General features: G+C 39.1%; 2 protein-coding genes across 4 annotated transcripts; one reads left to right on the top strand and one right to left on the bottom strand.

Annotated features, from left to right (window-relative positions):
* Positions 1 to 96: 96 nt before the first annotated feature.
* On the bottom strand, positions 97 to 4,418 carry LOC133401466 (transmembrane protein 100-like). Of its 2 annotated transcripts, none has more exons than XM_061674489.1 (3): positions 4,234 to 4,418; positions 2,011 to 2,234; positions 97 to 620 (listed from the first exon to the last, which is right to left on the bottom strand). In XM_061674489.1, exon 3 carries the CDS (start codon positions 565 to 567, stop codon positions 154 to 156), a length of 414 nt encoding a protein of 137 aa, XP_061530473.1. In that variant the 5' UTR covers positions 568 to 620; positions 2,011 to 2,234; positions 4,234 to 4,418; the 3' UTR covers positions 97 to 153. The 2 variants fall into 2 exon arrangements, with proteins under 2 accessions (XP_061530473.1, XP_061530472.1); XM_061674488.1 differs by lacking the exon at positions 4,234 to 4,418 and adding an exon at positions 3,417 to 3,459.
* Positions 4,144 to 12,211, top strand: LOC133401465 (visinin-like). Of its 2 annotated transcripts, XM_061674487.1 has the most exons (4): positions 4,144 to 4,281; positions 4,359 to 4,829; positions 8,935 to 9,046; positions 9,738 to 12,211. In XM_061674487.1, the coding sequence occupies exons 2-4, from the start codon at positions 4,449 to 4,451 to the stop codon at positions 9,824 to 9,826; spliced, it is 582 nt and encodes a 193-aa protein (XP_061530471.1). In that variant the 5' UTR covers positions 4,144 to 4,281; positions 4,359 to 4,448; the 3' UTR covers positions 9,827 to 12,211. The 2 variants fall into 2 exon arrangements, with proteins under 2 accessions (XP_061530471.1, XP_061530470.1); XM_061674486.1 differs by having other exon boundaries at positions 4,144 to 4,829.
* The last annotated feature ends 409 nt before the right edge of the window (positions 12,212 to 12,620 follow it).

Here is a 12,620-nt window from a genome sequence, read left to right as displayed (position 1 = left end):
CAGGTTAGTCCCCACAGAAGGCTCACGGTCCGCTACTGCATACCATGTCGTCCATTTCAAAGACAAAACAGAAGAGTTAACATGTCAAGAGGAAAGTCTGCTTAACATCTATTTTAATTACACAATCAAATATAAATCTCTTTCATCTGTCAATTACACCGTGAGGCGTTTAACTACATTCTCCTGCACAAGTACTTCCTTGCCATCCTGCCTCTTACTACGCCTCATCTCCCTCCTCCTCTTGGTCAGGATGTAGAAGGCCACCACGCTCCCGACCACGGCAATACTGAGGGCCAGGATCACCAGTCCCAGCGCCAGTAAGTGAGAGGTTCCTTCACTGAAGTGGTTCAACTGGTCCCACGCACCCACGCCCACGCAGCTGAAGCCGATGAGCGTGCCCCAAAAGCCGAAGGCCAGCATGCACGAGCCGCAGGACAGCTCCACGCCGCCGGTTACCACGGCGATGCCAGCCACAGAGACAACTCCTCCCGGCAACGTCACGGCCTCAGTTTTAGGGTCATAGCTGACAGCTGAAGCTGATAGAGTGGAAGCATCCAAAGTTTCCATAGCGCTGCTTTTGATTCCACCACTACAATTGGGATGCACTTCCTTTGATATTCCTAAAAAAAAAAAAGACAATCAAATCTTTATTTGTTTTTCATTTATTTTACATTCCTCCATTCATTTTCTGACTTTGGGAGAGAGGCGGGGAACAAACAACCATTCACACGGAAATTGAGGTTCCAACCCAAGATCTTTTTTCTCCCCAAACAATACTTTCTGATACATGTGCGGTAATGCACTAACTATTGCTTGAAATGCTTTTTGGTACTACATGCCCATTGTAAATGGATTGTAAAGAAACACTCAAAATAATAATTTTTAAAAAAGTAAAATAAGAATTAAAAACTATTGTATTTTACATACAGATTTAACATTTAAAAATGGGAAAGTTAGTGAGTTATTCTCATTGAAGTGTAGCATTAAACGGTTTTCCACCATTTCACGTTTCCTTTTGGGGGGGGGGGGGGGGGGGGGCTAAATACATCTTCCCTTCACATAGTCTGCAGTGTGCGCACATCTCACAAATAAAGATGGAAGAGGAGGGAGGATTTGTTTTTACTTTTAATGTCTGACTGCAGCCATTTGGCGGACTGGAGTTTTGCACTTTAGAGGACCTCGTTGTCGGCCATGAGTGTGTGTGCGTCACGGAGAGAAGGCGAGGGGAAGCCAGCGTGTCAGGGACTTCACACTGGCACTGCCACTTTAGAGTGCCTCGTTGTCATGGTGAATAAAATAAAGTAAGAACAAAATAGTATCATAATAGTATAACACTAGTCGGAATTGTATCATAAGTGTAATCAGTATACAGTATACATTGAAAATGTTTTTTTCTTCCCAATTTCTGACACTTCTGGATAATTAAACATGCACATGGAACATTTCTGCGTTCTGAAGAAAGGAACATAACAGGAGGGCTAAACAGCTTAAGACATTGAAAGATACTAATGGCCAGTTTTTTTTTTGTTTTTTGTTTTTTTTTAAGTCACCATATATTGAAAAAAGCCAATTCACGATGTGGGTTGAATCATTTTCAGTGTGAATGTGTACAAAAATATAAATACACACTAAAAAATTATATTAAAAAATAAATAGGAATAGGGTAGTTTGTTAGATATAATATATATAAATATCTCAAATAGTACTTGCTAATTTGAGTATATTATGAGTCTATTGAAATATTCAAATATTGTACTTTATTTTACACGTACAAAATCACAGCAGCAAGGTGGGCCAAGGAAACATTACAGATTAAATCACCAGTGAATATATTAATTTAGAGATAATATTAGAGAGTCTTGCAATGCCCTTGCTAATTGAATTCTATTAATCAGCCAACTATAAAACCGTATTCTCATTTTCATTCTACCTACAGTACCTGCTCCCAATCAGTCATCTGTAGCCTGCTTTAATGATTCCAAGAAATAAGAGTAGCGTAATCTTACTTACCTTGGTTGAGAAAAATCTTTCAAGAGAATTTTTTTTCCCAGAAGGGCCTGGAAGTGACTGTGCCTCTCTCCTTGGACAATGTGTGCAGAAATGGGTGCAGGCGGCCTCAAAGCGGTCACCTTATCAAATGCGTCACAAGTGGAGGCCTCTCAAGATGGGGGCAGCTCTCGTCGAGATTGTTGTCGGCTTGGTGTTTTTTTATTTGTTCCTGTCTTTACTTGCGTCTACGAGGAAACGGTCATCTGTCATTAAGTGTCATTATGAGCCATTAAGAGATATTTATCTTGGAGCTACTCCCTTCCTCTGCGCTGAGCTCTGTCACTCTCAACATTGGAGTGGTGTCCCGCCAAGGCATTGTTTCGGCTCCCTTAACAATTTAGCTGTTTCTTACGTCATTTTTCTGCAAACATGCAGTCTTGGCTATTTTAGGCTTACATTGAAAAGCCCTGTTTGGACACTTTAAGCAGTCTAACAAGCTGTCTGGTTTTTTTGTGTTTTTTTTCTGCTACATCTTCTAGTGTGTAGTATTTGGTTACCTGGGCCTTCCGTAGACTTAACTGTCTTAATCCATCACTTAATATCACCATTGCATTATTGAAACCATCAATACTATACAAAAACAGTATAACAACACAAACCTGCATTGCGTACACCATCTGGAACAGTTCAAAACATTGAGACTGTAAAAACAAACTATTCAAACAAAATGCATCAAACTGATCAAATATGCTCATTATTCAATGTATGTATGCAGGTCACTACAGACGTGTTTTGCTAGTCGAAGTTGGCCGTAACAAGTTTTGCTCTGACCAACCAATCGGAGGACGAAAAAATGCTGACGTCATCAAGTGTTGTTAAGCGACAAAGACATCGTTAAGTAGTGAAATAATATACATACTAGTCCCTAATACACCTTGTTTGTGTTATAACATATTTTAAAATAAACAGTGCTAAAATAAACATTTGCGATGACGAGCAGCTAGCTCTAACAACTGTAGTTAATACAAATTGACAAAGGTAAATATATGATGTTAAGTGACAAAGAGATGATTATGTAATGAAATAATCTATGTACTAGTCCCTGAGAAAACCTGTTTATTGTTATAGCATGATTTACAAGAAACATTGCTAAAATAAATGTTAGCATCGACTAGCTGCTAGTGTTAATGGAACAAAACACGAGTCCTGGTCTACCTATTTTAGAGAAAATGGTTGCTGAAAATGGTTTGCCAGTTTAAATCACAATATTAAAACATTAAAGTGAACTGCCATTTGAATTACATATATTAATAGTCTATCATTAATCAAAGCCACCTTAGTTACCTATACATCTATCCCAATTAGTCTTGGAAAATGCTTTCATTAGCTTCACATACAGGTATTAATGTATTGCAAAGATGACAAACCTTCCATAATATGTCACATGAGAACATTAGTCCTTATCTGTAGTTTATTCCAGTCAGAGTTATGGTTAAATGTCAGTGTGTTTTATTTTTTCTTTCCCTCTTTTGAGGGGCTAATGCTATTGGCCATGACAGTCCCGCGATGATGGCGATGATGCTAATTGGCTAAGTGTTGGATCAGGTGGGGCAGGGCAGGGCAGGGCAGCGCTAATCCAATAGATGGACTCACAAGACATATTTATGGTGCAAAGTCTATCCTGCAATCAAATGAGCAAGCGCGTCTGATTTAGCGTCATTCAAATGTCAAGTAAAGGCATCGACATGAACAGCTTTGAGATATCGGAACCCTTTCTTGAGTCATTTATGTCCATTGTGGTCAGGGAAAACAAAAAGTTGGCCCATGAAATGAATAGGGCAAAGATAAAATACGTCAATGTTAGTTCGATAAGGCAAACAGAGGCAGAAAAGTCAATGAAAGTTTAGATTGGTAAACTTTGGCCTGGACAGATAGTCAGTGGTCATCTAAAGAGAGTTGCACTTCCAATTGGAAACATCTTAATTAATCCCGAAGAAAACCGTAGATAGCGTAATAATATACATATAATCTTGAGTGCAACGCATGGGCTTCTAACAGTGGAGAATTGCAGTGACACAATAGGTCAATCGATGGATTAATACGACACAAACAATGTTGTAGCTCTTTCCAGGAGCACCGTCAAAGATGATCATTTCAGGCAAAAGCTCAGCCACCTTAAATCCCGCATTAACAGAATTATCCTGGTCCCACATTAGGAGATAGTTTCCCCCTTGCCCTACTTACCTCCAACTTATCTTACGCCGCTGAGACGCTTGACGTGCACACCGATAGGTAAATTCTCCTCTCCCCTTTTTGTGTTTTATACATTTTAAGGTTGAATTTTGGATCTGGACTCTAATCTCCTCCAGGGATCACTGTCAATCTTTACGCGATAGCCTGCGATCAGGAACAGGCTCACAAACGTCGCTTCTATTCTAAGACACTTGCCAAATCCAACCATGGGGAATAGCACGAGTAGCGCCTTGTCCAAGGAAATCCTGGAGGACCTGAAGCTGAGCACCAAGTTCACCGAGTACGAGATCAGCCTGTGGTACGAGAACTTCCAAAAGCAGTGCCCGACAGGACGCATCACGCCTGAGGAGTTCGAGCAGATCTACGCCCGCTTCTTCCCGGACAGTGACCCCAAGAGCTACGCCCGCCACGTGTTCCGCTCCTTCGACACCAACGACGATGGTACGCTGGACTTCAAGGAGTACATCATCGCCCTGCACATGACCTCCACCGGGAAGACCACCAGGAAGTTGGAGTGGGCCTTCTCGCTGTTCGACGTGGACAAGAACGGATACATCAACAAGACCGAAGTGACGGAAATCTGCCAGGTAAGATGGATGCCTTCTGGAAGGATACAATTTTAATGGTCCTGCAGAGACAACTATATTTTCAGTGATGGGAAGTAACAAACTACTTGCTTTTACTCCCTACATTTAAAAAAAGATCTGTACTTTCTACTCCAAGTTTGGTCAACATAGGCTTGTTACTTTTTTCAACATCTGCATATGACGACACGGCATAAAAAAGACTTAAACAGAGAGTCAACCATGGTTGAGATCTTGATTGATTGAGATCTTGGAGTCTTATAAGGAGGAAAAAACAGGGACAGCAGCTTAAACTTAAACCAGGGCGCAATAACGACGATAGCAACAGTTTCAGAGAAGAAAGCTATTCGCCATCCACAGCCTCATCTAAGACAATGGTTTGATGTTGTCTGCCACAAGAATGATTTGTGTCGAAAGCGTTGCATTCAAAACAACAGGTTCTAAAAATTATCTGTCTAATCTGAGAAAAAAAAAACAGACAGTTTAGGTGTATTTTTTAGTGGCTACTGTTAGTTAAATTAGTTTAGTTTGCTTGTTTGTTTAATTTCTCGGTTAGTTTGGTCCTACGCAGATTTTTTTTGTTTTTTCTGTTGCGTTATCAAAAGTTAATTTAAAAAAACATGTTCCAATCATTTTGTCGTTTTGTTTTTGGGTGGCCAGAACAGGTTAATGACATTTCTATTCATGTTAATGGGGAAAGAAGGAGCAGAACAATGCCCATTGAATTATCATGATGCACAAACTGTTAAAACATTTACATTCTATTTAATCATGTTAGTATAAAATTTGTTTATATAGTACAATACGATAGAGTGCTATTTGTTGTTGTGAAAGAACACAATTTATATTGGTGTTTTTGAGTGGTTGGAACAGATTCATGGCATTTCCATTCATTTCAATGGAGGAAGAAGAGATACGTGTTCAGTTATGACCGTGGTCACAAAATGAATTCAAGTCATGAAACAAGGCACCACTGTACATCATATTCACCAGATTATTAAATGTATGAATGCTCAATTGATTATTACATGTATTAATGTGCACAGATGGCTACAGACATATTTTGCTAGTCTGACTTGGCTAGTTTTGCCCTGAGTGACCGATCAGAGGACAGAAAAAATGCTAACATTCCCAACTGTCATACAAAAAAATGGATAGGTATTGAAAATTATTTATCGATAATTGACAGTAAAAAATTCATTTTCACTTTTGTACTTCATTCAATCACAGGTACTTCTACTTTTACCTGTTGGTCTTTTTTGAAGTGTCTGTAATTCTACTTAAATACAGAATGTGACAACCTTTGTCCCCTCTGCATTTTGGAACCAAACTGTCAAACATTTTGTCTAACTTCCAGGCCCCTTGTTTCTTCCATTTCCAAGGTGGTGATCCCTGTGTGCATCTTTTAATCACTAATTGTCAGTCAAGTTGAGCCCCAGACTCCCCTCTAATCTCTAATCTTTAGCTCTCTGGCCGCACGTAGATTGTGCGCCCCACGCGTCTAATCTGCATTTCGCTCCCCATACACCGGCTGTTGTCGTTTAATCTGGCAAAAGAGGGTTATTGGGTTATTACATTACACTGAGACAGCGGTGTCCACATATTTGTCATTTTTTCATCAGATTTTTAAAATATATGATAGGGCAGGTAATTTGTAGGTGAGGTTAAAAAAATTAAATAAAATAGAATACAATAAAATAAACAAGAAAAAAAGAAAAAGTACAAAAATTCTGCAAAATATTCAAAATATTGTATTTTGATAAAAGAATCCACTCAGATTTCTATGGAGTAATAATTAATTTAATTATAATCAATTAATCATGTATTTAATAATTTATCAAATAGTATTGTAATATTTATAAAACAATTACCCAGTTATTGAGTGACAAATTAGTAAAAATACATAACATTAATGAACCATTTTAATTAACAAAATTATGCTGCTGCAGAGGCGTGTCAACCAAGACAGCCCTACAACATCCAGAGCCTTGAGGAACTACGGGCGAATCTCATCTCCCCCCGGGGCCTTGCCACCAAGGAGGTTTTTAACCACCTCGGTGACCTCAACCCCAGAGATAGGAGAGCCCGCCTCAGAGAACCCAGACTTTGCTTCCTCATGGGAAGGCGTGTCGATGGAATTGAGGAGGTCTTCGAAGTATTCTCCCACCAGCTCACAACGTCCCGAGTCGAGGTCAGCAGCGCCCCATCCCCACTATACACAGTGTTGATGGTGCACTGGTTCCCCCTCCTGAGACGCCGGATGGTGGACCAGAATTTCCTCCAAGCCGTCCGGAAGTCTTTCTCCATGGCCCCACCGAACTCCTCCCATGCCCGAGTTTTTGCTTCAGCGACCACCAAAGCTGCAGTCCGCTTGGCCAGCCGGTACCCATCAGCTGCCTCAGGAGTCCCACAGGCTAAAAAGGCCTGATACGACTCCTTCAGCTTGACGGCATCCCTCACCGTTGGTTTCCACCAACGGGTTCGGGGATTGTCGTGAGACATATTGCATTTTTTTCTTTCGTTCTTTTTTATTAAAATTAATGTAATGTATTTATTTATTTATTTTTGCTGCATGCTTAATGTGACCGGCACGGTGTACGACTGGTTAGCACATTTCTGTTCAGTTTTGGGGACCGGGGTTCAAATCCTGCCTATGTGGAGTTTGCATGTTTTCCGCGTGCCTGGGTGGGTTTTCTCCAGGCACTCCGGTTTCCTCCCACATCCCAAAAACATGCGTGGTAGGTTGATTGAAGACTCGAAATTGCCCGTAGGTGTAAATGTGAGTGCGACTGGTTGTTTGTTTATATGTGTCCTGCGATTGGCTGGCGACCGGTTCAGGTTTTATTTTTTTTTAACAACTACAAAAAATATTGTGTTCTTATTATCTTTTTGTGATTCCAACCCCTACTTGTGTTCAAATATTTAGAGTAGAAAATATAAGCAAAGAAAGTAATATTTAGTCATATCTTGTGTAACGCGCAACTGATTGGCTGTTAAGGTTCCAGAAAAAATTGCTGCAATACAAAGTGAACCATACAGATGACACAGTTTAAGAGGGTCCAAGATGGAGGCCAGAGCGCTGGAAGTAAGAGGAGCGAGCTCTCGCTGTTTGGCGGCCGGCCTGAGTCTTGGCTCTAATCCATGTTAATCTAGGTGTCTTAAATGCGGCAGATGAGTGCTTCCTCCTCTCTAAATGGGACACACACACACACTTAAGGGCCTTGGGCTTGACAGCGTTGTGCTTTGCAGTCTTCTGGAGCCCAAGTGGCTCTCAGCAGATGTCACACCGCTTTGTGATAATGTAGTTGAGTTTTCAACAGAACCAAGTGGACCTTAAAGAATGTCACATACGTATGGTACATATGAGGATTGTGTGCCCGCAGCAGTGGTGGGCGGTGTTACAAGCGATAGTACAGTTGATGGTGGCAGCAGACTTCACAACAAGCAGTAGATTGGCAAATAGTGAAGAATTCTTCAAAAAGAGGCCACTCCCAGTTGAGGTTTACTGTCAAACTAAACATAACGCAATGTGAATAACGCGTATTTAACCAAACCACATAACTTTGCTTATGAAGGTCCGCTATCAGACTGCTAAGACATGATGCAAAACCCCATACACAGGCTAACAAAACTAGCATTGATATCATAGTAATTATAAACCTTTGGATAAACGTTTAAATTCTTTACGTTCCATTTAATTGTGGTACTGTAGAGTGCTGGGTTTCCTTCTTGAAAAACATTTTACAGTAATTTTTTGTTGGTGTTTTTTTGGGCAGCTGAAATGGATTAAGGGAATTTCCGTTCATTTCAAGAGGGAATGATAATTTGAGATACTGAATGAGTGTTTAGTATTTTTGAGTTACGACCAGGGTGACGGAACAAATAAAATTTGTAAATTATGGCACCACTATACTCATAATGCTCACCAGAGATGCTGATTATTAAATCTATGAACGTGTGCAGATGGTGTTTTGCTAGTTGAACTTGACTGTAACAAGTTCTATGACCAACCAGTCAAAAGACGGAAAATGCTAACATTCCTAACTGTCGTACTACACATGCAAAAAAAGAAATCAATCCCTGTTACTATCATTATATTGGCTCTTAGGCCATCTTCAAGCTGATCCCCAAGGAGGACCAGAGCAAGCTACTGCAGGACGAGAACACACCAGAGAAGCGAGCCAATAAGCTGTGGTCCTACTTTGAGAAGAAAGACAATGGTAAGCAGTGGTGGGAAATAACCAAGTACAAATACTTTTGTCATCTCAAGAAGTTCAATCGGTAGATTTACTTTGAGCAGAGTCTCCCCCCCCCCCCCACATGTACTGTACATGGCACCTTTTTTAATTTATTTTTTTATAAACGCAAGTATATGTCTACTTAAGTACAGCTTGTCAGTACTTCCCCCCCCCTCTGGTACATTTTTACTTTTACTCAAGCAATTAATTCATTTGGACTACCTCTGCTTCAGTACAGAGTGTGAGTACTTTTGCCACCACCTTTACCATTTTATTTCATTTTTTACTCAAGTATCTGTACTTCTACTTAATTACAGATGTGAGTATTTCTTTCACCTCTGACAGTGGGACAAAAAAGAAAAAAAATGCACACTGAGCCATACTTAAATTGGGAAGAGGGCTGAACATCTGCGTGCTACCTTTCCTCAGCAGCTGTTCCCACACATGCATGGAGATTAGATTTGACAGTCAGCTGTTGGACACAACAATAAAAATAATAATAACTCCACCTGTGGGCTGTAGCAAGCACATGACGGGTGGCATGCGAGCTCTGTTAGAACCTCAGCTGACTCCTTGGCTTTGCATGCATCAACAATAAGAGCGGATTTCTCAGATAAGTCATTTTACTTGTGGCTCAGCTGTATTTGTTGTCTCTTTATTTGTCCTCTCACAGAGCGACTGGCTGAAGGAGAGTTCATCAAGGGAGTGACTGAGAATGAAAATGCAATGCGGCTCATCCACTACGAACCACTTAAAGAGTGAAGTGTCACACTTCCTATTTCATCAAATCAGCTATTCTTCCTTCCTTTTGATTATTCCTCCTTGTGTAAATACTCTGGGTAACTTATTTGTCAGGACGTTATATCAAATTAGATTTGTCAAATCGACTATATATACACTATAGACAAAATCACTCATACCCACGAGGTGTTAAATGGGTATCTTCTATATGGAAATGATGCAAGAAAGTGTCAGACTTTGTGTTAGACATAATAATTTAGAAAGAAAAAAAATATAAATATATAACATTATAATAATTTTAAAAAATATATTTTAACAATTATTTATGTTCCCAATTTTATATGGCAATTTTGAAGAAACTCAATTTGGTAATTTTGGAAACTCAAATTGGTCATTTCTAGCATAATAGAACATTCTAATCAACTTTAAATTAAAACATTGCCCATAGATGGAGATGGAACTTTTTGTCCCCCCTCCCAAAATAAGTAAATAAACATACAAACAAAACACATTTTTAAAATTCACACAATGTAATTTCCAGCCAGAAGAAAGCCTTTCAACAAAAGAGCATTCACTTTAACTGCCCAGGGTATGAATAATTTTGAGTTTAACTGTATGTAAAGTCAAAAAATAAACAGTTGACATATATTTAATATTTTATGTCAACCTGTTCCATAAAATCGAACAAAGTATTAAATTATCCAACATGAACTTGTATTTTTTTGTCTTTAACTCACAAAATGTAACCGTGTGGAACAGGTTGAGATAAATATATATGACGTCACAGTTTTATTTTTTTTCAGAGTGAAATTAGAGACAAAGTAATATAATATACTTTCGTAGTGTTTTAACATATTTGTACAGCCGAAGATAAGTTTATGTGAGTATTTCGGTTTACTGTTTATTTGGGGACTGTGATAAAAAGATGAATAAAGATTGAAACCTATCACTCCCAAAAAAAAAAATACACAATGTATTAAAGTGAGCTCCGATTGAAATGACAAATACATTTTACAACTACTGACCTGTACTACTGAAATACAGAGGTATATATTTATAATTTATTCCTATAAATTAAAAAAATGTATAAAACATTTGTTGAGACCATCATTTGATACACCGTCGCCGCCATTTTAGCGTGCCCAAAGCATTATGGGTATGATGACGTAGAATGGTTGCTCCCGAAACATCTGCGGTTGTTTTCTCTTCACTTCAGTCCAGATTCTTTCTTTTTATTCTTTCCTCACTCGGAGCCTCAACGACAAGCGAAAGCCGAGCAAAAAGACACGAAAGACAGGACGCGCTGGCCACGTACCATTTTAGCAGTAGCTACAAATAAACCACTGAGTATGACCAACTCGCATTTCTTCACACCGGTCATCTTCAACCTCATTTCTTGTGTCTTCCTCACTCTCCCCATTTCCCTGATCACAATCTGGCTTGAACTGAAATGACTGAGCAGCGTTCATCGCTGCCAGGCAGTGCTACTGTGGCTGCTGCTAAAAACTCCAGGCGTTGGGCACATCCCCATTTGACGTCACTACCCAGAATGCACTGCGACAAAAAAAACAATGGCGGCCTATGTTGAAATTACGTTTCGTGAAAATATATAAATCTGGAAATGATGATCAAAAGTTGTATCTTATAGTTATGTTACTCAAGACGAAAGAGATCATATATACCAAACGTAATTGCAATTGGAGGAAAAAGTCCATAAAAGACAGAGAATGGACCAAATGTGGGATTATTTCAAATTTAACAAGAAAGATAAAGTGCAACTAGAAGCCAGCCAACGTTACACTCTCATTCGCTGACACCCATGTCACTCACTAGGCCAGGTCCTGCCTGTTAAAGCCATACACACTCAAAGTCAGCGATACCATAGTAGAAAATGAGGACGACCCCAAGTGGACAAATATAATACCCGCATCTCACATGCACATTATTGTGTTTAATAATGCTTAATCAATTTTTATCCGATTAATCGATGGCCTAATTGGTAGAATACTCTAGAAATATCCGATAGACCATAGACCTAACATTAACTGATTTTGTGTTGACGATAACATCAGTCACCTTGAGTCATTACTTCTTACACCTTTTTGAGTGATAAGGCTATACTTTTATTTTGTGATTAGAATGATGTTTTCACTTTCATCAAGTCACATATTGGAATGCATTAGAAAATCAAGTGGCCATTTATAACTATGTATTCCAGGTTGTAGTTCTCTGCACAACTTGATGAAAATCACATACTGTAACATATGAGTGTCATAGCTGATTGTATGGTCCTTAAAGCTTTGTCTTTTTTTTAAGATGTTGGAATGTATGTAGCCGTTTTACTTTGTGTCTTGTAATCTTAACATTATGCAGTACTGTGAATGACATTAAAGGTTTTCTCATACATGTCGACATAAATCTGAGTATTTATTCTCAACCCAAACTTAGAAGTGAATTTAAAAAAATATATCATGGCATATTTGTAACTTATAAACAGAAATTCCAGTAATGTGCTGTGGGTTTTAAATGCATTATGGTAAGCCCACTAGTAGTTTTACCTTACTAGTAACATGTAGTTTTGGTACTAATATGCCAAAGTTGTTTAACTAGTGTGCAAAAATGTCATACAGTAGTGCAGGGGTGTCAAACTAATTTTTGCTGCGGGCCACGTCGCAGTTAAGGTTTCACTCGGAGGACCATTGTGACTGTGAACCCATATAAATTGTATCATAATATTACAACGATATACACATCAAATGAATAAATAACCAGTTTTGAAAGCAGAGCCCAGTAAAAACGGTTTGTTCAACTATTA

The sequence above is a fragment of the Phycodurus eques genome, chromosome 4, assembly GCF_024500275.1.
Source record: "Phycodurus eques isolate BA_2022a chromosome 4, UOR_Pequ_1.1, whole genome shotgun sequence".
Classification (NCBI taxonomy): Eukaryota; Metazoa; Chordata; class Actinopteri; order Syngnathiformes; family Syngnathidae; genus Phycodurus; species Phycodurus eques.
This window is presented reverse-complemented; position numbering and strand designations above follow the sequence as displayed.

What these genes read in the sequence shown, in the direction of transcription:
- LOC133401466 (XM_061674489.1), bottom strand. Translation starts at nt 567, where the DNA reads ATGGAAACTTTGGATGCTTCCACTCTATCAGCTTCAGCTGTCAGCTAT.
- LOC133401465 (XM_061674487.1), top strand. Translation starts at nt 4,449, where the DNA reads ATGGGGAATAGCACGAGTAGCGCCTTGTCCAAGGAAATCCTGGAGGAC. An exon ending in AAGTGACGGAAATCTGCCAG is followed by an intron (nt 4,830 to 8,934) that starts GTAAGATGGATG and finishes ATTGGCTCTTAG; the next exon opens with GCCATCTTCAAGCTGATCCC. An exon ending in CTTTGAGAAGAAAGACAATG is followed by an intron (nt 9,047 to 9,737) that starts GTAAGCAGTGGT and finishes GTCCTCTCACAG; the next exon opens with AGCGACTGGCTGAAGGAGAG.